The following is a 26,994-nucleotide window of genomic DNA, read 5'->3' as shown; positions in this document are numbered from 1 at the left end:
GTGTGGTCCACTCTCTCTCTCTCAAGATGCCTCTTTCCTGTCCGTCTGTGTCTGTGTCTGTGTGTGTGTGTGTGTGGAGTGGAGAGCGCAGGAAGAGGACAGGAATCGAGCAGAGGTGTTCAGTACTACTCACAACACGCAACTGCCTTGTGTTACCTGCAGCTTACTTTGCTTCGTCACGCTCTCTCTCTGTGTGCGTGTGTGTGTGTGTGTGTAGTGTGATGGGCGAGGGCACCTCGGACAAATATGCGAGGGAAGGAGTGAGAGAGTGGAGAAGGGTGCCTCGCCCCAGCGGGCACGCACACACGCCAAACACACCCGTAGCGATCGCCAGTGATGAGGTAAAAGAAAGAAGTGTTTCTCTTTTTTTTCGTAAGGGTGGAGTGCTCGCCCATTGGGGCAATACTGGGCTGGGGAGCGCCTCATCCCATCCCCTCTCTACTCCCCCTCCTCCCCCTACACACACACACACAAAGTTCGTCACAGGCAGACAGGCAGACAGACAGACACACACTCTCTCTCTGCGTTGCTAGCGACCATCGCAGGAGGGATAGCGCCACGATCACCACCACCACCACAGTTCAGTCCTCATGACACCTTTCAACCGACGCCACTCCATCACTACGCAATCGTTACGATTCGTTTAAGTCTCGGGTGTTCGAGAGCGCATTCGCCCTCGCTGATGCCGGGAAAAGAGAAGCAGAGGAGAGGGGTCGAGGGGCAGAGCGCATCGGAGGAGGCCAAGGCGGCGTTCCGCGCACAGGCGCCCACTCCCACCCCAACCCCACGCCGTCTTCAACACTTCGCTCTATCGGCGAGTGCGCGATGTGTTTGCCGAGCAACCTGCAGCTCACATGTCAGGTCGCGTGCGCGAACGATCGCGCAAGCCTGTGCCTGACCAGCAGCGCTGCGCAGCAGTGCCACCACAGGGGCGCTGCCACCCGCCGCCACGTCGGTCCGCTCCACCTCCATCACGAGGGCCGCCCACGCGTTAACCCCGTCCAATGGGCTGGAGAAGTCCTCATCGTCCAGCAAGTTGTCCTCCTCGAAGTTGTCCTCGTCGGCGTCATCGACAGCCGCCATCTTACGGCCTCCCTGCGACTTTGGCTCGCGAAGTGCCTGAGCCTGGCGCAGCATGCCCTGCATGCGGCTGTCCCCGCTCAGTCCATGGCCATCAGCTTCGCCACCCGCAAAGCCCTCCGCGTCGTCGCTCTCTTCGCCGTCGCCCCATTCTTCGTCCTCGTCGGCTTCATCGCCATCCTGCAGCCATTCGCTAGAGTCGTCCTCTTCGCTGCTACCCTCGCTGTCCCACTCCTCCTCATCCTCCTCCTCCCCCAACGCGGCGCCTTCGCTGGGGTGCGCTGCCGGCACCGGCGTCCTGGACAGCTTCGCAATGCGTCGCTGATGGACATGCAGCTCCGCGGCACCGCAGGTCGCCTCCATCTCGGCCAACTGCTGCAGTACGCCGCATTGCACGACACCTTCCAGGCCAGACTGCAGTTCCGCAGCGCCGGCACCCACGGTGTTCGACGCAAGCGCACGCAAGCATGCAGCCACAGCATACACGAAGAGAGTGCGGTCATAGCTCCGCATGAGGCCCAGCATCGCCTCCTCTTTCCCGTCTATCGCAACGCTCAGCGCCAGCAGTGACACGTACTGCTCCAGAAACAGAGCCGTCACCCGCAGTCCGTACAGCACCGCCACCGTAGCAGGCGCATCGGCAATAAGGCAGGAAAAGATGTTGTTGGCGAGCAAGACGCGGAACGTCGCGCTCTGCCGCGACCGTGTGGCCGCGGTCGTCAAGGCCTGCTGCGTCACGCACTGCACCAAGGCGACTGCCGCCTCCGTGGAGGCGGCAGTCGCTGGCGCCACGGCCGAGGCGGCCCAGCAGGACTGTACGAGCGCGTCGTACATTTTTGGCACTGCGGCCACTTCGCGCTCCCGCAGCGACGCGTTCGCCAGCACCACTTCGCACATGGCTAAGATTAGCTGCGCCGGCGTCTTGGCCGCTTCCTCCGCCGGCACGGCTGCCGGAAGCTGCTCGCGCGTCAGCTCCGCCAGTGTGTGGTACAGGAAAGAAATAGGCTCGACAGAGACGAAGTTGTCGATCGGGGGAAGCAGCTGGTGAATGTAGTCGGCAGCGCCGCCTCGGACGACCAGCTGGTAGAGGCACCACAGTACCTTCCACATGGGCGGCGCGATAGCTGGGCTGCGCGCTATGAGGGTGGTGAGGAGCGACAGGGCGGGGTCCATGAAGCCATAGGAGCTACCGCCTTGGTGGCTAAGGATCACGAACAGCATCGGGGCGACGCGCTGCTGAATGTCTACAAAGATGTCCTCTTGGAGCGACGCCGCTGAGGGGCATGGGGTCGCCGCAGACGGCGAGGAGGGCGATGCACCAGGCACCTTTGCCAAGAAGTCGGCGGCCGCGTGGCGCGCCGCCACGGTGACCGCGCTCTCCGGTAGCGCTTTTACGAGCGTCGTGAGCGTCTCCAGAAGCTCATCGGCGGCCATCAGCACATCAGCAAAGCCATCGTCGTCGAGGAACAGTTCATCTTTCCCATCACCGCTCGCTGTCTGCGCCGCGGATGACGTCGTTGACTCCAACGCCTTGTACTTCGTCGTCACACGCTCCAGCACAACGGCAAAGTGGCTCACCAGCATCCCCGTCAGACCCTGCGCCCACTGGGGCAGCGCGCTCTTGTAGAAGGAGATCGTCTTGCGGAGCGTGCGCACTACTGCCTCGTTGTCCATCATCCGCATCACGTTAAAATAGTGCTGGATTAGCTCGGCGATGCAGGGTTCAATGAGGTCGCGCGCGAAGGGATGACAGACGAGGCGCGAGAAGCACACACAGGCCTGCACGCGCACCGGCACCTCGCTGTCGTTAAGCAGACGCAGCACTGGCTGAAGGGCGTGCTGGTACGCTGATGGGCTGCTCCACTGGATCGACGGCGCAAATGTGCTGAGGACCAGCACCGCGCGGGCGCGCAGGAATCCCAGCGAGTACTGAGTCACTGGTACCACGTAGGTCGACAGGACGTACACGATTTTGTCGTCGCCAAAGTGCATGGCAAGCAGCACCCTCTTGAAGTGGTACAGGCAGTAGAGGGCGGCGTCGACGCGACGCGCCGCTTCCATGGCCGGGGTGTAGAGATGGGCCTCATCGCTCGTCGCCTGCTCGGCCGCAGCGCTGTAGGCCTGCAACTGATTCAGTAAGAAGTTCATGAGAGAGGGGAAGAGGCCCTTGTCGTGAAACTTCTTTGTGCCAGTAGCAAGAGACATGAGGAGACTCGTCGATACCACCTTGGCGCTGTAGATGTCGCCGGCGGGGTTGGACTGCTTGCGCACGTACTCTTCCGGGTTGTCGTACCACAGCTCCTCGTCCTCGGCCGTGAAGGCGAGGCGGGGGAAGAGAAGCACCGTCATGAGCTCCTCGGCGCTGGGGTGCAGCACGCACGTGTACACAGCCTTCTGTTGGACTGCGAGCGTCAGCACCTCCAGCGCGAGGATGCAAGCTTTGGAGGTTAGGACAAGCGGCGGGCCGGCGTGCCACCGCACAAGGGCCAGGGCCGCCTCGACGGTGGGCCGCAGGTAGTGGGAGGCGAAGTGCTTCGCCACGGTGCGGCAGCGCCGCTCGCAGCTCTTCGGTGACGCGAGGTCTTGGGTGAGCTTGTGGGCAGTGCACATGACCCACTTGAGGAGAGTGAACATGGCGGACTGCCGGAAGTCCGAGAAGTGATCCCCGCGGAGCTGCGCCGCCGTCATGCCCGTCTCGGTGGGGTGGTGCAGCGCGTGCTCCAGCCGCGCTTTGCAGAGGGGCAAAACCACCTGCTGGAACGATTGAATCGGCGCCACCACGCAGGAGAAACAGAGGTAGTCGAAGGCCGACACATCGCACAAGCAGCCGGGCCAGCGGCTGGCGAAGAGAGAGACGATGCACTTCAGGGAGAGTCGCATGCTGTGCGTCAACGCCTCCAGCTCCGCGGAGAAGCAAAACGGTGCCGTCAAGGCGCGACGAGAGGTCGCAGCGGCGGCGCCGTGGCCCGCCAGCCCCGCCAGCTCACCCTGCCACTGCGACGAGAGAAGACTCATGAGAGAAAGCAGCAGCGGGGCAACGTCGCCGGCGAAGCTGTCGGCTTCATCAGTGTTCACCTTCAACGGATCCTCGTAGATTTTACAGCACCCCCGCAGAACCCCTAGGGCACCCCTCAGCTGCTGCTGCATCATGTGGATAACGTCCCCGTCAATCTCCTGGCTGGTGCTCGTGTTGTGCACAAGCAGCCCGCGCAGCGCTGTCGTGCTCTGATTCACGAGCCCTGTCAGCTGCGGCAGCAGATCGGGCCACCGATGAGGGTAGTCGGCGTTCATTACCTCAATCGTCGCCGCCAACAGCTGCCGCCGCACCGCCTCCGACACGTGGGGCTGGCACTGCAACGGCACAATGTGGTCACGCACCCGCTGTCGCACCTCGTCAGAGCAGTGCAAGCTCCGATTCCAATCGCTGCGGCCAACCTCATTGCGGAATCGGATGGCACTCGCCAGCAGCGCGCTCGCCGTCACCGGGAGCTCTGATCGAAACCTATTCGCGCACACGGTGGGGGAGGAGCAGGCGAGATCCAAGAGATGAAGAAGGAAATGCGGGTCCTTACTGGCGAGCTCAGCAAGCGCCTCCTCGGCCGATTGCCGTGTGGCCTTGTCGGGGGACAGCGTAGCAGTGAACATTTGAAAGAGGTGGTCAGCCACGGTCCCGCTGCTACCGCCGCTGCTGCCAACGTCCGTCTGCGTCTCGTGCATGACTTCCTCTCAGCACCCGTACGTTTATATATGTGTGTGGGGGGAGGGGGGGAGCTGCTTCGTTCGTGTTACGTAATGCTCCACGCATCGTCAAGGAGAGGAGAGGAGAGAACACAGATGCAATGTGGATCGCGCATGCCCCCGTGCGTGGGTGCGGAGCGGGGGGGAGGCAGCGTTCCGGAAAAGGTGCGAGAAGGGGCAGCTGAGCGACGAGTGTACCCCTGTCACTCTCCCATCCCCTCCCCCCAGCAGCCATCAACTCCTCGCCATCATGAAGGATGCACGCACACCCGAGATGCAGAGGCCTCTGCATCTCAGCGCCAGTCAAGCAAAGAGCGTGTCTGTCTGGGTGTGTGCACGCACCGAGACACAACCGGAGGGACAGGAAGGGCGCTTTTGGCGGCACGCGAGGAAATTGGGTGATGGGGGAAATGCCCTCCCCTACCCTCACTTCCTCATCGCGCACTGCCGCCGCACGGCGTCCGTGGCGGGCGGGGGGGGCACATAGCCGTTTGAGCAGCGCACCCGACAATGAGACATGCGGAGGTATTTGCAAGAGAGAAAGCACGGCAGCAATGGGCGCTCGGTCCATCGACGACAGAGGAGGCACACCGTTGCCCGAGCAACAGGGAGAGGGTTGGTGTGGTGCGCGACACGGCAGCATCTCCCGGAGCGGGCATCAGGCGGCCGTCGACGAAAGACAAGCGTTGATGTCCCTGCAGGGGTGGGGGGTGATTTGACAGTCGAAATCGGCAAGGGGGAAGAGGCGCACGCATGTATGCCGGCATCCGGTTTCATGTCTACAAAGGGGGTCTGTCGGCCCGATAGCCGGCCCCACTGCCGCTACCGATGGCATCTGCAAAGGGGTCCGGGCGGTCCTGCCACCCCAAGCCGCTAAGCCTCTGCGGCATGTCTGTGGTGGTGCCGCATTCGTTCACGTTCACCGCAGCAGCAGCGCCACCGTTGACGCTGCTGTTTACCTGCTTCGACATGTCGTTCAGCCGGATGACGTGTTTCGATATCTCGCGGAGAAAGTCGCCGAGGGAGTAAAACTGCGACTCGAGATCGTCGAAGTGGGCCGCCACGTCCTCAAACGCTTGGTCCGCAAACCCATCCTCGTTGCCCCACTCGCCCTGGTGGATGTGCGGTGCCGCGCCAGATGAGCCGCCGCCGTCACCGAGGCCTGAGAAAGGGTAGGCACCGGAGATGCTCTCCTGACCATAGCGGGACTGTCGCCGACTTCCGCCTGCCGAGAGCGAGTTTCCAGTGGCCGGAGACATGCCGCCACGCCCTCCAGGCACAACGGGCACGAGGGGTGAGTGGCTTCCCGGGCTCATGGAGCCGCGGTGCATGGAACTTTCCATGCCGCTGGTGCCTACGCGGACGCTGCCGTCGCTGACGCCGCCGCTGGGAGGCATCGTTGCAGGGCCAGCGCGCTGCGACGACGACGGCGGCTGCGCGCTGGCGTACATATTCGTCACCAGCGTGTGCTCGTTCGTGTTGCTGGACTTGAGAAGGGCGCAGGTGCGGTAGAACACCTGTGTTTCGATTTCGGCGATGCGCTTCAGCTCATGCACGAAGGCGTCCTGCGTGAAGGCGGAGCCGAAGGCGTTCATGCGACCGCTGGCGAAGGCCTCCTCGATGTCGCGCAGCTCCGCCTCTACACTGCTGAAGTCTGACGGCATGGCTGATACGCGAGGCGCCGGTTCACTGTGCATGGGAAGAGGGGAAAAAGCGATGTTGGGTGGATAAACGTAATGGGGGCCGCTGCTCTGCGAGTGCGTGGTTCGAGTGGGGTGGGCAGAGCAGAAGCACAAGTGTGCAGGTCTGTGTAGAGGTGCGTGCGCTGCGCGGCAGAGAGGAAGAGAGGGCAGGGACGTGCTGGAGAGGTGATTAAGTAGAAGCGGAGGAGGAGGGGAAAGGGGGAGGGGCAGGCACGCGCGAGGAGAGTGGGGGAGAGCGAAGACTGGTGAGAAAGACGCGTGGGGGGGTTAGAACGATGGTGAGGGCGTGCGTCTACACGCACGCACTGGCTACACGAAAGCGTCCACATCCCACATCCCTATCCGCGTCCTCGGGCCACCGCCAGCACCGCCACCACACGAGATCGCTGCTGCCCCTCACTCTCAGCCTTAAGCAGCAGTGAGAGAAGACAGTTCAACTCTGATCTCGCATATCGTGGCGCCCTCCCCCCTTTGTGTCGCCTTGCGTTGGAAGGCACCGCCACCTTGTGAAGAGGAGGGGAAGGAGTCGGTGCAGACATCCATAGTTCCCGTCCGAATGTGTGCGCATGCGTTGCCCTTTGTCGCTTCGTGTTTGTTTGTTTTTTGCAGGGGGGAAGAGGGGAGGGGTCCGTGTGCTTGCCCTCTCCCCCACGACTCCACTTGAGAGGGCACCGGGGTGCCTATTTCTGGGCCAGGCGCAGCAGCGGCACTTGGCCCGCTCGTGTGTGCACGTGCACCCGCGCGAACTCCGTCAAAGGACGGGTTTAAGAGACGGCGAAACGGATCGGCAGAGACTGCGCCGCTACCGCCTGACACAAGCGAGCGAGGGGGGACGGAAGACAGCGCGAGACCGACCCCGGAAGAGGAGAGCCCTCGCTCGTGTTCGGCAGACTCGCCCACCCCATCCCGCCTGCCGCCTTTCCGCTCCTCCAGTGGCCAAGGGGACGATGCGGTGCTGTACGTCACTTACTTCGGCTGCCGTAACAAAGCGTAGTCACAGGCAAGAGGCGAGTCTGTGTCGGAGGAGGGGGGAAGGGGGGACACGGCGCCAGCAGTTATCGTTCCAGCAGCGCGCCTGAGCGCGTCATCGCATGGCACCCTCCAACGTCCTTGGCCCCGCCCTTCTGGTGAAGAGTGCAGCACCCACCAACACCAACACCTCTTAGCACCTCGTCAAGCACCTACCGCCGTGAAACACAGTTGCTCGCGCATGAGTAACAACTATCGAGGGTGTAGAGAATGCAAAAGCAGTTGTGTATAAGGCGCGTTAGCGCGCCTGGTGGTATCGAGCAGAGTCCCTCTCTGCCATCGCGACTAAGGGAAGACAGTGCAGTGGGGGATGTCTGCAGTGGCGTACCCGACACCGCTGTCACCTCTTCCCATTAGCATACCCAACTCGGCCTCTAATAGAAGTTTTCGATGCGCAGAGATGGGACTTGCTGCTGTAGCATCAGCCGCGCCACGCCAGTCTCCTCTACAACACCATCAATCGTCTCTCGTAGCACCTTCACTCGCTCCTGCGCCTCAACCAGCTTGCGTGCGTCGCGCGCGGCCGCATCATCCTGCGCGCGCAGCTGCGCTTCAACGAGTGCACGCTCCTGCAAGAGAGCCTGAATACGGGCGTTGATATCGTCCACCTCACTCTGCAGAGCAGACCGCACCAGGTGGCGCTCCTCCACGATGGTAGACAGGTCCCTACGCTCCTCCTCTGCAGCTGTCAGCTCTTCTCGATAGACCTTCACGCGGCGCCCGGTGCTGATGAGGCGACGAGCCTGCTGCTCCAAGACATCGATCATAGCGTTCGTATCCGCTCCACTGCTGCTAGCGGTGCAACTCTGGGCAATGATACGGCGCACGTCCGGCGGAAGCGGCCCCTCCACAGCGCCTGCCGGTGCTAACGACGCGGTGACGGAGGGGAGTAGTGCTGCAGCCCCCCCTCCCCCACAGCTTCCACAGGCTCCCATGCCATGGGCGCCTGCACGGGCGCTGGGCAGCGACTGCGCTTGCTCACGTTCGCCTCTGGTTAGTGACGGAGACGGCGACAGAGTCGTCCATGCCCCTGCGTCCGCCTGCTGCTGCTGCTGAAGCTCTTGCTCAAAAAGTGAGTTGTAGTTCACAGCCGCCACCTTCCTCTCTCGATTCACCTTGACAGGGATATCGGCACCACCGCTGGCCTCGGCGGCGGTGCGGCAAGCCGTATCAGGCGGCATCCGGCTTTGCCTCGGCCGCCGCTGCTCCTGCAAGACGTGCGCGGTGGTCTTTGTGGACACTGAGGTAGAAGGTGCCCGAAGCCCCTCACGGCTGATTCGGCGCTGCTGTCGTCCGCCGCCCAACGCCACGTGCGACGCAAAGGAGGAGCGCGATGTGGAGAGTAAGGTGGACGAGGAAAGCTCCCCTGTGCTGCCGCCAACTGTGACATCCGCTGTCCACCCGGAGCGACTCTTCCTCGTGAGGCTCGTCTGCGCACTGGCTGCCCCAGCGGGACTTGTGGCGACACCGTTCCACAGCAATGGATGGGACGGATTTCCTTGCAGTGGTCGGCTCTGAATCGGAGTGGTGAGAACCGGCGCCGGCGACGCCGCGGCGACGGCGGCAGCTGTGCGTGAGATCACCAGCTGCGAGCCCAGCGTTGCCTGGCGGTCTCTGTTGCCGGGGCGTTGGTAGCCGTCAGAAGCCCCACCCATTGGTGTCATCTAGGAGCTGCGCAGTGAGTCGGGGAGTGCAAACAGCAGCAGCAGCAGCGATGGGCGCGAAGACAACAACTCGAAGAAAGCGACGCCCAAAAAGCCCACCGAAATGTCCTTCGCCCGGTGGAGAGGAGAGGCTTGGCTGGTTACTCGCCCGCTGAGGCTCCGGGGAGAGAGGGAGAGGGAGAGGAGAGGAGGTGGCGAAGGTGGACGGGTATTCGCACAGGGGTCAGTTTGACTCGCCTTCCTCTACGCCCCACCCCCTAAAGCCTTCCGCAAGCTGTCCTATCGTCTATGCCGCACCCGATCCCGCTTTCCCCTTTGCGGATTGCCAGAGTTCAAACGGTGCGAGACCGCCGCCTCCTCCGACCAGCGAGGGAGCGGCGAGAGAAAAGAGGGCAGTGCCCAAGACGTGGCTGCCGCCCACCCACTCCCTCGCTCCCTTCCTCGTTTGTGATGCGCCTCAGCTTCGGATGCCCGCGACGTCTTCTCTCACGTGTGCCGGTGTCGCTGGAAGAAAAAAAACTTGTAAAGGTGGGAGGCGTGTAATGTAGTACTCCCTATAAGCTGATCTTGCGCGCGTGCGCCCTCTGCTTGGGCAGCACAGCGGCAAAGAGGGAGGAGAGGAGGTGCGACCAATCAGACAAAAAAGCGGGACAATGATGGAGCCTCCGTGGCACACGCACACGTGCACACATTTACATGCATGCATACACACACCATGAGCACTGGCACGCGCGCGGTACCCATCCCCTCCCCCTCCCCTGCCAGCCACTTCTCTCAAGCACGCGCACGCACCACAATCGAATCAGCTCAGAAGAGCACGCCGACCCTTCTACAGAGCCGCGGCGAGGCCTCCTGTCGCCTTTATGCCCCTTGGCTAGCCGTGGAGGGCGGGGAGGGAAGAGGAACGCACTTTCCCTCCCTGACGGCCGGGCGTTGGCTGGCGACTCGCGCGACGGCGTACACGCGGCATTCCACGGCATCGGCCGCTTCTCGCACAGCTCATCTTTGCTTCCTCTGTGGTACTGTGGCCTTCAAGCCCTACTGGCCAGCATCAGCACCTCTCCGTGCATTTGTAGCCCGAGTGCCGCGCTCTTGGCACAGCTGTTGTAGCGGAGGGCGCTGCGTCTCTGAGGAGCAATCTCGCCCCGTTCGCCCCTGCCCCCCCCCACAGTTTCTTTAGAAAAGGGCTGCTGAGCCCATCATACCACTGAGGCACAGCGAAGCTGAAGGACTGTCCCCCCTCCCCCGCCATCCCCATGCCAAAAAGGATGGGTCCGTCGCTTGGGGCTAACCGATTCGGGGGCAGTGCCGCCACCAGCCAATCCCTGCTGAAGCCGCTGAATGTCCCTTTGAGGGGAAGGGGAGTGCTTCGTGGAACTGTGGTCCGTCGCCACGGCGATCGTGACTCCACCGTGGAGAGTCCCGTCTTCGCGGAGGCTCGCGCGGAGCACTCGAGGCTCGCTGTGCGCAGGAGTCCCTGGCCGCGAAAAGCAAAGCCAGGCTCTCTGACGATGGTTGAAGACGCTTCCACCGGGGCCGCATCGCCCAACTAGCGCTGCTGCATTGCCCTCCGTCAACACACACATACACACACTTTTCGCTCCGAGAGGATTTCGCTCCATCCCGCTCTCGAGGCACCTGCGAAGATCACAAGATCCCAGGCTCTCTCCCCCTCCCCTTGGTGCACCTGTACGAGGAAGTGGCGGCAAGGTCACATCCTCTGCTCTACAGCAGCCGCAGACACCCCATCTGGCGATTGAAGGGGGATGGGGGGAGAGATCGTCTCAGCATCTTCTGCCCCCCTTTTCGATCTGTGCACCTGGGTGAGTGCATACCCCAGACATGCCCCCACGAGGGCAGAGGTGTTGGCTGGGGCGCCTTCTCGACGCACGCATCATGCATTCACGCAGCATGATGAGAGCAGCTCAGCAGACTAGTCGCCCCTCTTCGCGCTTCGCCGCCTCAATTCGCGCGCCAATGTCGACGGCGTCGAAACAGCCTTTGCGGCATTTCAAATACCCCTGCGGGTTCTGCCGTGCCGGTCGTATACGCCTCGTCCAGCGGAGATGCCAAGAGGGCCCTGGGAGGTGAGGATGCCCGCGGGTTTGTACCCCTCATGCCTTCCACCACTTCGCTGATGGAAGGCAGTTCAAGAAGCCCCCCCTTCCCTTAAGCGATCCGGGCTGCCGGTAAGACGATGCTCATGTCAATCACATGGTGTGTTTGTGTGTACTGTGACTGTGCCACGGACACGTGGCGCGGGGGAAAGGGTGGGAAGAAGGGGGGATAGACACAAGAAGGCCGCACAGGTCCGAGGGGGGCGGTTGGCTGACGAGACTGCATGGCGGTGGATACCTGGCGTGGGCCCTTTCCTCCCTCTTTTTGAGGAAGGGAATGACTTCTTCGCTCTCAGAGGCTGCAAGTGTGCAGCCAGCGTCCGCCGCAGCACCGTGTCAGCAAAATTCGGCATCCCGCTATTTCCTGTCGGGTTTTCAGTGCACGAAGAGGACGAACAAAGAAGGGGGAGGGGGGAGGGGGGGAGCAGCGGGGCCAGTAGCCCACCTCCTCTCCCTCCCCTCCCCTTCGCCCATCACCCCTCTCTCTCCTCTCCCTCTCTTTCTCACGCTGGCGAAAGGGGAGGAGGTACTCCTGTGCACGTGTACACACCCACGCCATCCGGCAGCAGATGCGCTACGGTGGCGAAACAAATAAAAGCAAGCGAATGAGACGGAGAGGGCGCCTGTAGAGCAGAGATGGAGTGGAAAGGGGGAGCCCCATGGGGTTGGCACTCGCGAAGCGAAACGCACGCGGAGACGCAGATGCGACAGCGCGCACGCGGATATATGCCCCTAGCATGGTGATGCGCCTTGTCGGCGTCCCTCTCCCCTCCCGTACACACACACACACAACACCCTTTTTCTTTTCAGTTTTCTGCGTGCGTGTGTGCACTTGTGTCTGCATCGAGTGCTTGCAAAGGTTCGGTAGCAAGCTCTCCACCCTTCCACCACCAAGACCACCCCTCTGGAGCAAAGATGAGAAGGGAACAGGGAGAGGGAAAGAGCTGCAGGGACTGTGTCTACACGGCTGTCGGTGAGTGCGGGTGTGTGGGTGTATCGAGGTTGAGCTGAAACCACGTGACGTGTCGCACATGCGCACACGCACAGCCGCCGTATAGGCACAGAGCAGCATCTGCAGCAGTACAACTATGGCATTAAGGAGACGCCATCCGCGAATGTAGCAGTGCCCCGTTCACTGCGCAGCAGAGCCGCCGGGCAGGGGCGTCATTGCGTGTGCCCCGCGCCCCCTCTTTACAAGGAGGCATCCGTCAAGCACTTAACCAGAAGAATATGCGGAGTGGGCAACTCCACGGGCGCCTGCCCCTGCCTTGGCGCGTAGCCGGCCTTGGTGAACAAGTCTTGGGCGTTCAGATGCGCGTGTATGATGGCCCAGCGGACATGGAAAGCATCCCGGGCGATCCCTTCAGCAGCCGCCATGAGAATCCTAGCCACATCAAAGCAGCGCACGCTCGTGACCACGCACAAACGCTCGATCTTGGCCACCACCTCCGCAAGCTTACCGGTCCCCGACGCCTTCGAGACCCGACGCAGCCGCAGCGTACCAATGGGAATGAGAGTCGCAGGGCAGTACTTCGGCTCGTGCATCGGTGCCGTGATGGAGAGCTTCCCGTTGTAGCCGCTCCTACCAGCGCGCGGTTCATCGCCTGAGGCGCTCATGTTTCGCTCTCGGCGCTGGAACCGCAGCCCTGACCCCTCCATCCCGATGCTCCTCAGCAGTCGCGCCTGCACCACAAGCTCCTCCATCTCCTCCATAAACTGCGTGTAGTTGAAGTACACCACAACGTGCATCGAGACCGGGTCGAAATCGTCGCACTCCCCTGTCATCGCTGAGGCCTGCTCCTCACAGGACACCTTTAACCGTGTCAGCGCCGCATCACTGAAGACGGGCTTCGCCTCGCCCACGACAGAGCGGAGGACCGTGAACTTCGTGAAGCGCTCCTTGGCATCTGGATGGCTCGAGAGCATCTGGTGCACTTCGTCGAGCTTTGCCCACCGCGCCTCAGCGGTACCGTCCCGAACCGCAGTGCCCGCGTCTTTCACATCAGCAGTCGAGGCGGAGGCCATCTTGGAGGAGAATTGCTCGATGTTACCATAGAAGGCGTCTATGCATGTGTGTGTGTGTGTGCGCGCGCGTTAGCACGGGTGCGTGGACGAAACGTGTGCGTCCGCAGGTGTGTGTAGGTGAGCGCTGGAACCGCAGCGGCAGGAAAGGGGGGCTCGGGAGTGTATGATGGGCAGGAGGTGGTGGAGCCTAACGGGGTAAGCACAGGCACAACAGAAAGAGAAAAGCAGCAGGGGGGGTGGCAGCGAAGCACAGATGCGTAGGACAAAGGAGGGGAGAGAGGAAGGAGGGGAGAGAGGAAGGAGGGGAGAGAGGGAGGAGGGGAGGGGGGACGAAGGGCGGCCATGGAACGGGGCCGCAACAACGGTGGCCTTCGCTGGTCCACTGGAGACACGCAGGGTTAGACCACTGCGTTTACCCAAGAAAGGGAAGAGTCACCGTCATACGCACAAACGCGCACATCGTCGTCTGAGCACTTTCTCTGCCACCTTCGAGAACCATCGCTGAAGAGAGCGTAAGACCCCTGTTGGGCATCACACGAGAAGCGTCACTGGTACATACACACACACACAGAGAGACTCATGTCGCCGCTTCCGTCCCCCCCTCCGGCCCCACTCCCCTCTTGCCATCGGCCCTGCTCACACCCACACAGGGAGACAGAGAACCACACGTAGCGATAGAGCGCACTTCCATGAGCAGTGGCACAGACGCCCCAGACATGAGCAGCGCCGTAATGCTGCATCTTTAGCTGGCGATGTGTGTGTGTGTGTGTGTTGGGGGGAGGGAGGGGAGACATACAGCACAACACTGGCAAGCAGAGGACCGAAGGCGGCACTGCAGCACAAGCAGCCAGTGTGCCGACACACACGCGAATAATTTGGTATGATGGGCAATCAGAGGCGCGTTGGGGGAGGTTGGCAGGCAGAAAGTTAGAGAACGAGAGCGAGTCACCGGGAAAAGGATGCGCGGGCCCCCCTGACGCACACCCCTCGGTATGAGGGGGATGGGGGTCGCAAGGCCCACGCGTGCTGCTCCCCCCAACGGCGCACTAGGTACGCACGAGGTGTACTCTAGGGAAACAGCAACCTTAAGAGTCAGAGGATTGCGTGCATGTTTGTGAGGAGTGGGCCACCTATTAAGCAACGCGCAAAACGAGCACAGGCGAGGAAGCGGCCCGCGTCAGCATCTGTATCGCTCTTTCGTCCCCCGCCCTCTCTCCCCCCGCACTCCAACCTACAGGCGCCTGCCTCGCACTGCTTTCCCATGCACGATTGTGTTTCGCGCTTTCTCTGTTGGCCTTCACCTTGAGAGAGACACGCGGGCCAGCTCCTCCTTGATCAAGGTAATGCGCCGCTGCAGCTGCGTCATGCCGATCACGTCCAGCTGCTCCTTCGCGTACATCCGCTCTGCCTTCCGGTTCGCGAGATGGTCGAAGATGTGCTTCCAGGTAAACCCGTCCTCGCCGCAGCGGTAGTAGTGGTACACCAAACTGCAGAAGACACCCGTGTAGGAGAGGAAGTATGTGGTGGGCTCGGCCCAGTCCCAATCGAACACGACGAAGATCCACCTCAAGTATACGACGAGCTGCACTGCGAGACACGCGAAGGCGCCATACCTGAGCAGCGGCAGGTACACGCCATAGACAGCTGAGTCGATCTTCTTGCGCGCCGTCAAGGGGGCGAGGGCGCGCTCGGCCTCGGCAAGGAGGACTTGCAGCTCGCGAGTTGTGTGGTCCGAAAGCAGCGTGGTGGGGGCTTGGTGAGCACCTACCTGAGATGTCGGTGCCGCGGACGCGGTCACGGTCGCCTCCAGCGTCACCTGAGACAGGCGCAGCGCCTCCTCAATGAGCTGCTCGAATGCAGCGACGTCCTTCACAGCGTACGATGGCGTCGCCGTGAGGTGGGTAGTCTTCGTAGACCCCTCTCCTGCGCCCGTGTCACTGCCGCAGCACACGTCATGCGCCGCCTCTTCGTCAGATGGAAGGGGCGGGGCGTAGGAGGTGTGAAGAACGACGGCTGAGCGCCGCGCGGATGATGACGAGGCCGCACTGCATGAGGGGACGAGCTTGAAGACGTGGTCGAGTGGAGCGCCAGGAGAGGTCAGCTTTGCCGTTGCTGCAGCATCAGCAGCAGTAGTGCCGTGGCACCGCAGAGAGGCAGGCGTGGTCCACAGTGGGAAGAAAGAGTGACGCCGTGCGCTGCACACGGCTCCGCCAGTGCGCGTGAGGCGCTTCATGGTGCGGCGAAAAAGGGGGAGAGCAAGCCGCAAGCCGCGTTTGGCTAGGAGCACGGCACCTGGAACTGAGCCCGTGTGTGCGTGAGCCCGGGTGTGCAGACGGGATAGGCTAGGCGGCAGGGGAAGAGGAGAATGAAGCCGCACTGCCTCAGAGTGCATCGCAGCGCTCAGCCGCCGGGAAAAGGCGTGCACCCGGCGACGCGGCTCGCGCAGCCTCGCCTGACGCAGTTCAAGTGCGCCGGTGCGGCTGCATGAAAGGCGGAGATGCAGCTGCCTCCCCTCCCCTTCCTCCAACCGTGCGCGCATGGCCTCACACCCACACAAGGCCGAAAGCCCCAAGGCACCGAAGGACTCCATTGCGCGCCGTCTTCAGAGCAGAGAGAGAGGATGCTCGGCTCCGCAGCCCCTTCGCCCCCCTCCCTCCCTCCCTCCCTTCTCAGAACGCGCAGCTGCAAGCACGTTGAACTCCCCTGGGCTGACGTCGTTCCGGTTGTTGCTTAGTTTGGCCTTCTGGCCTCTGCTGACTCTGGCGCTGGGTGACAATCCCGATGTAGTCGCATACAGACACACACGCACACCGAAGAGACGGCCAGCCTCGAGTTAGACAAAGATCACCGTTGTTGATGCCGCCTGTCACTGCCTCACCTAGCCGCGTCAGCGCCGCGCGCGCGAGGGGAGCAAAAAAAAAACAAAGGAAGAGCGCCGCCACTCACCCACCCACCCAGCGTCGCACCCAACACTCGCGTCACAGGTGAGTGAACAGTTCATCCAGCCGCGTCGCCGACACAAGACCGCCAATCGTCACGCCAAGGCCAAGTCCCATTAGCGCACGAAACAGGGCACCACCGCTGTTCCACGTGAGCAGCATCCCAAAAATGCCGTAAGTTCCGAAGCGTCCAGCCGAGCGCATCCAGCGGTCATCCTCGGGCGAGGTACGCAGCGTCCCTACCCGGCTCACCACCGCGTCCACTTGCGGCTTCGTAAAGTACGCCCGCGTGGACGACGTGAGATCAGGGGGCGAGGAGCACGGCGCTGCCGAGGCGCCGCGAGATCGGCCGAGGCTCGCCGCCGACGTGGGGGCCGCAGGGCTGGACGTGGCAGGGGCCCTGTAGCCACGGTACCGGGCCGGATCGTGCACGACGGAGTGCAGTTGCGTCCAGAGATACCCCTGCGGCACCAGCAGAGTCTCCCATGCTATGCCGGCCTCCCCGAGTCCCATGCGTACGAGCGCTGCCTGCACCGGGTCTTCGCGCAGCCGCAGCCAGACAAGTGCCCTGGAGGCAAACGACTGTTCTGCCCTCAGGCGCTTCTTCGCTGCGCGGTGGCGCTGACTGTACTGCTCGGCAGCCATGACAGCAGCAGCCTTTTCCCGCGCGGCGGTGGCCTCCAGAGACGCCGGTGTCAGCCCTTGGAGACACTCGAGTGCGTTGTACAGAACTCCGCCAGCGATGCCAAGTGGCGTGCTGTAGCCAGCGCTTGGGTAGAAGTAGTGGTGTAGCTTTGCCAGCGAGCGGTCAGCGAACGAGAGGCGCGGGCGGTGGTACAGGTAAAAGTAGGCCACCGACGCCGCGTAGCCCAGTGGCACCGTGTAGCGCATACCAACGGTCGCGCTGTACTCGCACAGGGCTAGCCCAGGATACTCGGTGGCCCGCACGCATGTCGCGTATCCCGGGTAATCACGGAGGTCCACGACTAGGGAGAGCAGGTGAATCACGTCCATCGTGGTAACGCCGAGTGGCACAAGATGCCGCCCCTTTTTGTTGTTATTGTTGATGTTGCCGGCGGCACTCACGCAAACATGCAGGCGTGCGTCTGTCTTCGCATCCGGGAAAACACACGCACACACACGCACGCACCGACGATCACTCGCCAGGCGGACAGTGACCACCACCACGGAGCGGAGGCTACGCGTTGAAGGAAGGGGGGAGGGGAGGAATCAGTGATGCGAAGCAGCAAATCGGCAGAGTGTGTCATAAACAAGAAGAGAGAAGGCGGAGAGATGGCAGTGCGCTGGAGGGGAAGGGCCGCGGGGCCTAAATGTGCCCGGGGAGAGGCTGGGGAAGGCGAACGGAAGCGCGCGCACCTCGTAGTGGAGGGAGAGAGAGAGGTGGCCTGGCGCCTGCTCCCATGTCCTTGTGCAGTGGCCAAAGATGCGTCGACCCTATGGCGTGCCAGGCGGTGAGCGCTGGAGGGGGAAGGGTTAGAAAACGGCCCATCTCCCCATATGGAGGTAGACAGCCCGTCGTGTGGGTGGGTATGCGGGCCGTGGTGTCGATAGACGAGGCAGGAGAAGCCCTACCTGATACACACGCGCACACAAGCATAAGACACACACATGCACAGTCATACACGCGCAAAGACGCCAACGTGCGGGGACTTCAAGACAGCACATACACACAAAGGGGAAAGAGAGGACGACGACGATGACGACACGATTGGTTAACGCTGTACAGGAGATTAAGAGAAAACGGTGCGGGGGGGGCTGAGCAAAAAAGAAGAAGAGCGTAAAGAGGGCGCCAATCCACACACAGACACACACAAAGAGAGAGACGCGACAGAGAAAGCGGGAGACGCCGGGAAAGGCACCCGCCTACGCACAAGTGTACGGAAAGCCGACAAGGGAAGACGCAGCTGACGGGCACACGCACGTATCTGCGGCGTGAGAGGCTCACGCAGCACCCTCGTCAGTGCCCGCTACTCTTCGCCCCGACCTCATCCCCAGTTCGCCTCCTCAACTACGCAGGAAAGCCCTCTCCTGCTCCGTCGGTACACGGGCGTCTGGGCTGGGGGCGGCTGTCGAGGCAAAGGACGCGATTGCCTGCGTCACTGCCTTGTCCCGACTCTCCCCGAGCGCCGTCAAGGCGCGCGCGCGAATAGCGTGGGTGTACGAAAGCAGGAGTCGCACACGGCGCAGCAGCTGCTCTGTCTGCACCAGGGTGTCACCCAGCACGCGAGAGCACTCCGCAGCGCTGCACGGCGTCAACGTCGCTGTGGAAGCAGCCGTGTCGTTGTCCTCCTCAGGCGTGAAGAGGGTTGGCAGGCCAGCGGTTGAGAGTGATGAGGAGGTCGCACTGGCCGGCACTGGCAGAGCGTTCGTACCACCCGCCGGCGCGACGGCGCGGTCGGTAGACTTAGTGGCAAGGCCCGAGAAACGCCATTGTATGTACAGCAGCAGCAGCTTGCCTTTGGAGCTGAGGGAGGTAGCGAGGGGGGCGAGGGAGGGCGACCCGCGCGCGCCCACGATAGCTTTGCCATGAGCACTCACACCAGCTCCACCACCGTGCGCCGTGCCCCCAGAGTCGAGAGCTGCGCCATCAGCCCTGTGCGACGACGATGGAGCAGCGGCAGTGGCAGAAAGGGCAGATGGCCCCCAGCGCCAGGCGTGGTAGAGTCGTGCTGCGTGGTACACGGCCATGAGGTCGGCTTGAAGATTCAGCAGAAACATCGCCCAGTGGGTCATCGCCACACCGACCGCTGACGCAGCCCGGGTAGTCGCAGCGTCGTCATCGTTGCTGGGAGTAGCGCCGGCGTTGTGCTTTCCTGCCCCACGCGCCTCCTTGGCATCCGTCCTACGCGCATCGCTGCCGTCGCCGTGGCTGGCACGCGTGAGCAGATGAGCCTCCGCGTCTGCTAGAAAGGCAAAGAGGAGTCTTAAAGTCGTCAGCGACCAGCGCAGCGCGCCTGGCAGGCGGTGTAGACGAAAGTCGCTGTCAACAAAGGTCGCGGGGCCATTGATGTCCTCCTCGCCCTGTCCCTGGCACTGTTGTTGCCGCAGTCCTTCACGAACACGCGACGTATTGGAAACCTCGAGTGTGGCCGACTTGCTCATGCGACTGACCCTCGCGAGCACCATCGACTGTTCATGGGTAGACTCGTAGCCAAGCACCTCCAGGGGGCCCTGCCCCCGCTCTTCAGCGGAAGCGCCACCGCCGCACCGTTCAGCAGCCGCTGTGTGCGGTGATATGAGAGCGCTGTGTACGCATCCGGCGAGGAAGACGCTGTCCCGCCCCTCGGCGTCCGTCAGCTCGTGCAGAACGGTCTGCGCACACTCCACCCAGCACACAGCCTGCAAAATGCGCGCCGTCATGAGCCGGGTGAGAAGCGCAGGCGTTGCTCCAGCTGCAGTCGAGTCGGCCATGGCGCCTGTGACGGAGCTGTGCAGCGGCAGCCCCCCCTCCACACTCTTGGCATTGTCAGCCGTCGCGTCCACGGCGGAATCTACGGGCGTCGCGTGCTGTTCGGCACAATGAGAAGCGGCGCCAGCGGCACGCGGTTGAGACTGCATGCTCTGCAGACGCGCCCAAAGCGACGTCGCCTCTGCGTGGCGCTCCGCCAGGTTGCGCAACTCCACCTCCGCCATGGAGCACACGCCCGGAAGAGAGGTGAGTGGAAGTTCGAGCACGGCGCCATTGACGGCGGCGGAGTCGCCCTGCTCTCTCGCGGTGCCTGCCGCCTCTTCAGCCGATAATGGAGCCTCTAGCGGCAGCACCACAGGCGGCGATGGCGGCAGGGCTGTTTCGTCGATGTGAGGAGGCCGTGTGCAGGACGGAGCCGTGTCAGCGCTGCCACCCGGATCTCCAACGCTGCCGGTCCATCCGTGGCCTGCGACGGAGTGGGGCATGAGAAGGGTGCCACCCAATGTGTCGCGATCGCCGCTGTGGCCACGGCGGCGCTGAGCGAGGCGCACCACCTCGTCCATCGCCTTCACGAGAACGTCGGTAGATCGGTGCACGTACTTGGGTTTGTGGTACTGTCCGCGACTGAGCTTTTCGAACAATGCCGCGGCCGCCTTGTAATGCGGCGATGAATTCTGGGAAGACTGGTGCGCATGCAGAGACTGGCGACGCTCCAGCGGCGAATACCGTGATGACTCATCCAACTCGGCTGTGGTGCTGTTCATGGACTCGGCGTCCATTGCCAAGGCGAGCCCCTGCTGCCCCAGCGCCGCTACATGGGCTTGCAGACGCACAAAAGCGGCGGAGAGTGCTGTGTTGCGCTCGGCTAGACGCTCCGTCTGGAGCTGCAGCGCGTTCAACTGTTGCGTGTGCAGTTGTCGTTCCCGCTGCAGCGTGGCCGCGATCTGCAGTGCCCAAGGAGGGAACGCTGCATCACCTGCACCTGAGGTAGCACCGGAAACAACGCTCTGCCGAGGAGAGTAGTCATCCAGCAGACGGTCACCCTCCATTAGACGTACACCTACCTGCGGTTGGTGCTCGCTGCCCGCCGCACCGCTGCCAACCAGGCCGTGCCGCGGGTCTTTCGCGCTCCCGCCAGACACGAGAGACGTCGCGAGCACCGGCGATGGCGACATCCGTTGCTCCTGCGGTGAGGACGTTGCTGTAAGGCCCAGCGTCACCGCCCCGCTCTCGTCACCACTGCCGGCGTGGCCGCCTCTGCTGTGCAGGAGCTCTTGCTGTCTTGCCAGTGCCGCGCTGTACAGCTGCTGAAGCTGCTCAATGGACGTGGCTATCGTCTTTCCTTCGATGGTGGCGTAGTCGCGATCGATGCGGTCTGCCACGGCACTCGGGAGCGCGGGAAGGTCCGTGAGCGAGCCTTGCTCCAAGAGCCACTGCTGTCGGCCGCGCAGTAGCTGGCTGAAGTCGGCCAGCGTTGCCTCAGCGGAGCGCTGCTGGACCAGAGACTGCCGCACCTCGTCAGTGGTCTTGACCAGGTGCTTTAGAGCGTTCTTGATGTCCTGGGCGTCCGGTGCGATTGCCTCCACAAGCGAGGACCGATCCGCCTCCACCGCCAGCTTGCGGTCGGTGCGGTAGTCCGGCGCCGTCTTCACCACAGCCCCTCGGTGTAGCATGGCTCTGTCTACCATGGCAGCGGTGGCCACACTGTACGCGTTGCCGCCGCTCACCACCGATTGTGTCGGCATGGCCGCTATGGCGCTATTGCTAACGGGCTGATCCGGTGCCTGTGCGGTCTGTACAGGGGGCGATGCAGCGTTGGCACTTGTCGTCGCTGCACCCCGAGGCACCCATTCCGTCCGCTGCGAGGGGGCCACACCTGACGCCGTCGCGTGCGTCAGCGCCACCGTACCGTCGCACACGAACACGGCAATCATGGAGCCCTTCTTCGGGTCATCCTGCGCCGCCACCGCGAAGCGGGTGCGGGGGACCATGTGTAAGCCGAGGGGGAGGGCACCAGCGAACTTGCTGTACGCCAGGACTGCGGGCTGCTTGGGGTTCGCCACGTCGAGCACCATCAGCCGCCCCTCTCCGTTTGGTGATTCCTGGCCGGCAATGATAGCGTGGTTACCTTTGAACAGGATGGCGCTGAAGGTGTACGGGAGTGTGCACTCCACATTTAGGGTACTTGTGTTCATGAGGGCGCTGCCGCGGGCGAGGCCCACCCAGACGAGGCGGGAGTTGCGATGGTACTGAATGACGGAGGCATCCGACTTCATGCGGATGCGGTTCTCCTGCCCTTTGGGAACATTCACGTTCTCGCCGCTCGGCTCAAACACACGCACGCAGGCGTCTCCAGCCACCGCGAAGATCTTGTCGGTGGACTCAGCGTACGTCGCATCCGTGAGGATGGCGGCGATGTTGCGCCGCTTCAGCACTACCCGCCGCTGCGGATCCCAGATGTGAACGCCCTTCTCTCGCCCAGCCGTCCAGACCTTGTTGCACGCCTCCCAGTACCAAATCCGGTTGATCGTCTGGTTGTGCGCATTGTGGATGAGTTGATATTCCAAGCTCGACATGTTTACGACCGCCACGTGGCCGCGACTCAGGCCGCACCATAAGTAGTTAGAGAAGCTGATCCCTTGCCTGTCGTGACCCAGCGGGCTGCCGCCTGCCGTCGCGTCATTGCCAAAGTCTTCGTCGGTGTCGCTAGTCGCGTAGTTCCCCGCGTCCTCCTCGGCTCCAACGCTGTACCCGAGAGTTCGACTCAGAAGCACGTGGCCGCCGACGCCAACACCGCTACTGCCAGCGCGAAGCTTCGACTTGCGGACGCCGGAGCTGCTGCGACCGCTTTTCTTCCGCTTCCCTGTCTTCGTGGCCTTCGGCGTCGTGCCCCCGGTCCGCGGCGACGTTGAGGCGGACTTGAAGGTGGTCGCCCGCTCCTCGGCGATGCGTACTACCGCCATGCAGTGCACCTGCTCAATGTCTTTCACAGACTTGAGGTGCGTTAGCTCGCGCCCGCTGAGGCGCAACGCCGCGAGAGGATCGTCGCCGACAGCGGTCCACACCACTGGCTCGACGGGGTCCATGGCCATCGCCCGGATACTGCTCGGCACCGTTGCCCGGTAAACCACACCAGGCGGAGTCTCGTTGGAGCTCATGCGCGAGTACTGCGGCAGCGACCCAGCCCCGCTCGACGCCTCTGCGCTGCCACCACCCATGTTCGCGCTGGCACCTGCGCCGTTGGCTCGGCGCGGCGCATTCGTGCCGTTGCACATGTGCGCACCAAGGCCCGCAGATACGCGCTGCAACGGCGGAGGCGGCGTTGGGCTGCCACTTGGGCCGCCGCCAGCCATGGCGCTCGAGTGCGCAGGAGAGAGCGCCGAGATAACCACGGCCCCACCCGGCATGGGTGACAACGACGGCGAGATCAAGAGACCGCCTCGCATTCGATCACCGCCTGCGCTGTTGATCGCTGCGCCTTTCCCGTTCGCCGGTGCGGCGGCGCCTGTGGGCGATGCGCCGGCTGGAGTGGTTGCATAAGGCGGTGTTGCCCCCACCTGCGCAGCATTCGGCTGGCGGGGTTTGGATGTCGACTTCTTGATGGACGATGCCGACACAGCAGCAGCAGCAGCGGCGGCTGCGACGGCGGCGGCGGCCCCTGCCGACAGCCCGGCAGCACTCACGTTCCTGTGCGCATTCGGCGCCGCGGTAGTGCTGCCGTGGTCGACAAAAGTGTTGTCGTCGTCCTCCAGCAAATCCTGTGAGGGACTGATGTACATCAAGGAAGGAGCGACTTCGCCCGGTGGCGTCCCCTCACCGCCTGCCCCGGCCACAGCGCCGGTATTTAAGTGGCGGCCACTGCTGCTGCTCTGCGGCCTAGCTGAACTGCTCTGCTGCTCACCTGTCGACAGCTGGTAGGCGTTCACCTTGGTGCGTACCTGCTCCTCGTGCGGGGGGAGGTAGGCATACGAGGGACCGAGCGCCCATCCGCCTCCGCTCTTGCAGTCGATGAGGCGTAGGCCCGGCACCTGCTGCGCATCGCCGGTGTGGCCGGACGAGCCCATGTGTGGGGCACTACTCGAGCTGTACTCCGCCGCCGTGGAGGCGGCATCGCTGTCCGAGTCGGGCGCCGGTCGTTTTCGCTCGAGAGGGTCCATGATCTACCTCTACTCGTCCCCTCAATGAACGCCTCGTTCACGTGTGTTGCCCAAACACGCACACACACTACTGTTCGTGAGTGTGGGTGCGGGTGCGAGTGGAAGGGGAAAGGGGAAAGGGGGAGGACTGAGAAGGCAGGGAAGAGAGAGAAAGGGCAGCGTGGCAAATTAACGTGAGGGGGAGGGAGAGGAGAGGGGGGCTGGGCGGCAGAGGAGCGGAAGGAACGCGACACGTACGCGCAATCGATCTATCCATCAATTTATATATAATACAAACCCCAACCACAGCAGCAGCAGCAACGAAGTGAAAAAAAAATATATGAAATAAATGGCGAGTCGAGAAACAGAGGGGGGAAGAGGGCAAACAAAACGGGAGAGACGCAGCGGACAGCAAAAAAAAGGAGGTGTGAAAGCGCGCGACCAAAATAAAATAGAGAAAACGATACCGAAGGCTCTGCGGATCACTACACACGCATATACACGCATATACATATACATATATATATATGTATATATACGTCTGTGTGTGTGTGTAGAGAGAGAAACACCGCTAACAGTAGAGAGAGAGCTCGTACAGCAAAAAAAAAATGTCTGGCGTCCGCTTCCCCTCTGAATTCTGTTGGTAAGCCGTTGGAGTGGACTCTTTCTCTTTGTCGTTTCGATCGATTCCGTCCACCCTCTCCAAACACGCACGCCTCAGCCCTCTCCTCTTTTTTTCCTTCCGTCAATCGTCCCCTCTTTGGCGCGTGTCACGGCGGCAGCACCCACATGCGCCAATGCATGTATAGGTGTGCCGAGGCACGCACCACACAGTACTCGCCGCGCGCGCTGTGGGTTTGGAGGAGGGGAGGGGGGCAGAGACGGGTGTGTGTGTTGGGGGGGAGGAATAGGGCAGCGTGCAAATGGACACCACACCGGCCCTGTTGCCTACCCCCTTTCGTAGCAGCTGGCAGCGCGAGAGCGACCGAGAGACGAAAGGTAAAGCCACGCGATGAAGGCAAAGCAAAGGTACTAAAAAGGCGAACAAAAGCGATCAAGCAGATATAAATATATATATATTTATATATATATATATACGCAGGCACAAGCGTTGATGTAAACGTACACGCAAACGCACGCTGAGAGAGTGTGGGGTGAGGGGGAGGGGGGTGATAGGAGGGGGGAGCACAAGCGCACTGACTGAGGAGGAAGAGTTGTGACGCACACGAAAGGAAGGGCGTCACGTCACGTCACTCGGTAGAGTATATGTGCCAATCGTGTATGGCTTCCTGTCCCCTACGCGCTCAGGGAAGCCCTGGGTCGGTGTACGATGTTTGGTGAGCCCTCCAACCTGCAATGAGGTCGGCACACAGTGTGAGGCTGACAGACTCACGCGGCTGTCGTAGTGATCGCCGATGATGCGAGACGAAGAGCAAGCAAGACGAGGAGAAAGGCAACAGAAGAACGGGAGGAGAGTACGAGAAGGACATGACCAGGGGAGATGGGAAAAGGGACACAGAGACGGCGGCGCAGCTGCTTGTCGATCACAGGCACACTCTCAAGCCACTTGCGTGCTTCCTCCCTAACGCGTGTACACAGAAGTTGGAAGGAAGGAGGCCCAACGAATGTGTGTGTGTGTGTGTGAGGATGCGTTTCTTCATTGAAGTCGACAGGGAAATCACAGGAAAACGAAAGATAAATTATGTTAACGATTTCGTAACGAAAAAGCGGCGCCACTCTCCCAGGGGGACGCGGGGCCCCTCCCCCCCTCCCCTCCTCTCTCACCATCCTGCGCACGTTGTATAGACGAAAGAGGAGATAGGCGAAGAGTGAAAAGGGGCTCGTGCGCATGGGAGAACGCTGCTCATCACAGACGCCCTGCGTAGGGTGACAGCAAGCATCGAAAACATGCGCGCCGAGACGCGCAAGCGACCAGGCCCAAACAGCACACACATACGTCTCTGCGCGAACCTCTTCCTGCAGGTCCACGTCAGTATACGCCAGTGCGTGTGCCCTTCCTCGCCGTCGTGTATGCGTCTCTGTTCACCGCCTTTCGTTTCTTTGTAGAAGACGACGGCTGGAACACGCGATCACGCTCGTCCTTCGAAAACTGCCTCGTGCCACTCAGCCTGCGTGAGTGCTCACACATGCACCCACGCAGCCTTCCTCAGTCGGCGAGAGAGCGGCCAGGAAGGGAGGGGACGAAGAGCGGGGGAGGGGGGAGGCAAGGAGAAAGGTGCTCTAGTGCAGCTGAGACAGCAGGTAGTCCAGAGCCTTGGTGCGCTCACCAAAGTCGCGAATGGCGACAGAGGAGCACTTCAAGGTCTTGGTCACCTCACCGGCCACATCGCGGCGCACGAGGCCAACCCACTGGGCGAGCTTCTCGCGCTCCTCCACGTTGATCAGATCGATGTTACCCTGCTTGGCAAGTGCGGTGACGAGTTTCTTGTACTCCTCGTCCTCGCAGTCATCAGCCAGAATACACATGTGCGCAGTCTTGCAGTCCAGGGCGCGTGCCACCTCAGAGAGGCCGCGAACAAGGCCGTTGGCCTCGAGCGCCTTCTGGAGCACGATGCGGACGGCATCCTCCAGGCTCTCCGGGGCGACATCGACCACGACGTTCTCCTCCACCACAGGGACTTCAACGCGGACGGTTTCCTCAGCCATTGTGGTAGCAGTGCTTCTTTCTTTTTGGGGAGAAAAGAAGGGAGAGAGAGCGTGTGATAGCGCGGATAACGAAATCTGCACCCGTTGAGACGGTCGTGGGCGTGTGTGTGTGGCGAGGGAAGGCATGGGTATCCAGCCGAGGAGAGAGAGAGAGCAAGCGAACGCATTGGTAGAGCCATGTGCGAGCCAGCAGTGGTATTAGCAGCCGCGACGGATTCGAAAAACACGCATCTTTGACAGCAGCGGCAAACCGTTGGGGGGAGGGGAAGACGGTCGCATACTCGACGGGGTGCGAGAGGCAAGAGAGCGGGCCGTAATGGGGGGACAGGGTGGCGGCGACGGCGGAGGGGACGCCGTGCTGCTCTTCTGTTGTTGTGTTTTGTCGACGAGTGAACTGAGAAAAGAAAATAGTGAGAGAAGAAAAGAAAAGCGCCGAGCGCAGAAGTGGCGGAGGAGTGGCCACAGA

General features: G+C 62.2%; 8 protein-coding genes across 8 annotated transcripts; all 8 read right to left on the bottom strand.

Moving 5' to 3' along the window:
* Positions 1-795: 795 nt before the first annotated feature.
* Positions 796-4,797, bottom strand: LSCM1_05878 (uncharacterized protein; the record flags this gene model as incomplete). The annotated part of the gene is made up of 1 exon (XM_067323315.1): positions 796-4,797. The coding sequence occupies one exon, from the start codon at positions 4,795-4,797 to the stop codon at positions 796-798; it is 4,002 nt and encodes a 1,333-aa protein (XP_067180266.1).
* An 800-nt stretch (positions 4,798-5,597) lies between these two features.
* LSCM1_05877 (uncharacterized protein) lies at positions 5,598-6,482 on the bottom strand (the record flags this gene model as incomplete). Its single annotated transcript, XM_067323314.1, has 1 exon — positions 5,598-6,482. One exon carries the CDS (start codon positions 6,480-6,482, stop codon positions 5,598-5,600), a length of 885 nt encoding a protein of 294 aa, XP_067180265.1.
* A 1,442-nt stretch (positions 6,483-7,924) lies between these two features.
* LSCM1_05876 (uncharacterized protein) lies at positions 7,925-9,214 on the bottom strand (the record flags this gene model as incomplete). Its single annotated transcript, XM_067323313.1, has 1 exon — positions 7,925-9,214. The coding sequence occupies one exon, from the start codon at positions 9,212-9,214 to the stop codon at positions 7,925-7,927; it is 1,290 nt and encodes a 429-aa protein (XP_067180264.1).
* A 3,308-nt stretch (positions 9,215-12,522) lies between these two features.
* Positions 12,523-13,356, bottom strand: LSCM1_05875 (uncharacterized protein; the record flags this gene model as incomplete). The annotated part of the gene is made up of 1 exon (XM_067323312.1): positions 12,523-13,356. One exon carries the CDS (start codon positions 13,354-13,356, stop codon positions 12,523-12,525), a length of 834 nt encoding a protein of 277 aa, XP_067180263.1.
* A 1,297-nt stretch (positions 13,357-14,653) lies between these two features.
* Positions 14,654-15,589, bottom strand: LSCM1_05874 (uncharacterized protein; the record flags this gene model as incomplete). Its single annotated transcript, XM_067323311.1, has 1 exon — positions 14,654-15,589. The coding sequence occupies one exon, from the start codon at positions 15,587-15,589 to the stop codon at positions 14,654-14,656; it is 936 nt and encodes a 311-aa protein (XP_067180262.1).
* Positions 15,590-16,334: 745 nt separating this feature from the next.
* On the bottom strand, positions 16,335-17,309 carry LSCM1_05873 (uncharacterized protein; the record flags this gene model as incomplete). The annotated part of the gene is made up of 1 exon (XM_067323310.1): positions 16,335-17,309. The coding sequence occupies one exon, from the start codon at positions 17,307-17,309 to the stop codon at positions 16,335-16,337; it is 975 nt and encodes a 324-aa protein (XP_067180261.1).
* Positions 17,310-18,320: 1,011 nt separating this feature from the next.
* On the bottom strand, positions 18,321-23,882 carry LSCM1_05872 (uncharacterized protein; the record flags this gene model as incomplete). Its single annotated transcript, XM_067323309.1, has 1 exon — positions 18,321-23,882. One exon carries the CDS (start codon positions 23,880-23,882, stop codon positions 18,321-18,323), a length of 5,562 nt encoding a protein of 1,853 aa, XP_067180260.1.
* Positions 23,883-26,102: 2,220 nt separating this feature from the next.
* Positions 26,103-26,654, bottom strand: LSCM1_05871 (uncharacterized protein; the record flags this gene model as incomplete). Its single annotated transcript, XM_067323308.1, has 1 exon — positions 26,103-26,654. The coding sequence occupies one exon, from the start codon at positions 26,652-26,654 to the stop codon at positions 26,103-26,105; it is 552 nt and encodes a 183-aa protein (XP_067180259.1).
* Between the last annotated feature and the right edge of the window lie 340 nt (positions 26,655-26,994).

Source organism: Leishmania martiniquensis, chromosome 13, assembly GCF_017916325.1.
Source record: "Leishmania martiniquensis isolate LSCM1 chromosome 13, whole genome shotgun sequence".
Classification (NCBI taxonomy): domain Eukaryota; phylum Euglenozoa; class Kinetoplastea; order Trypanosomatida; family Trypanosomatidae; genus Leishmania; species Leishmania martiniquensis.
The sequence above is the reverse complement of the archived record's forward strand: the minus strand, read 5'-3'. Positions and strand labels throughout refer to the sequence as shown.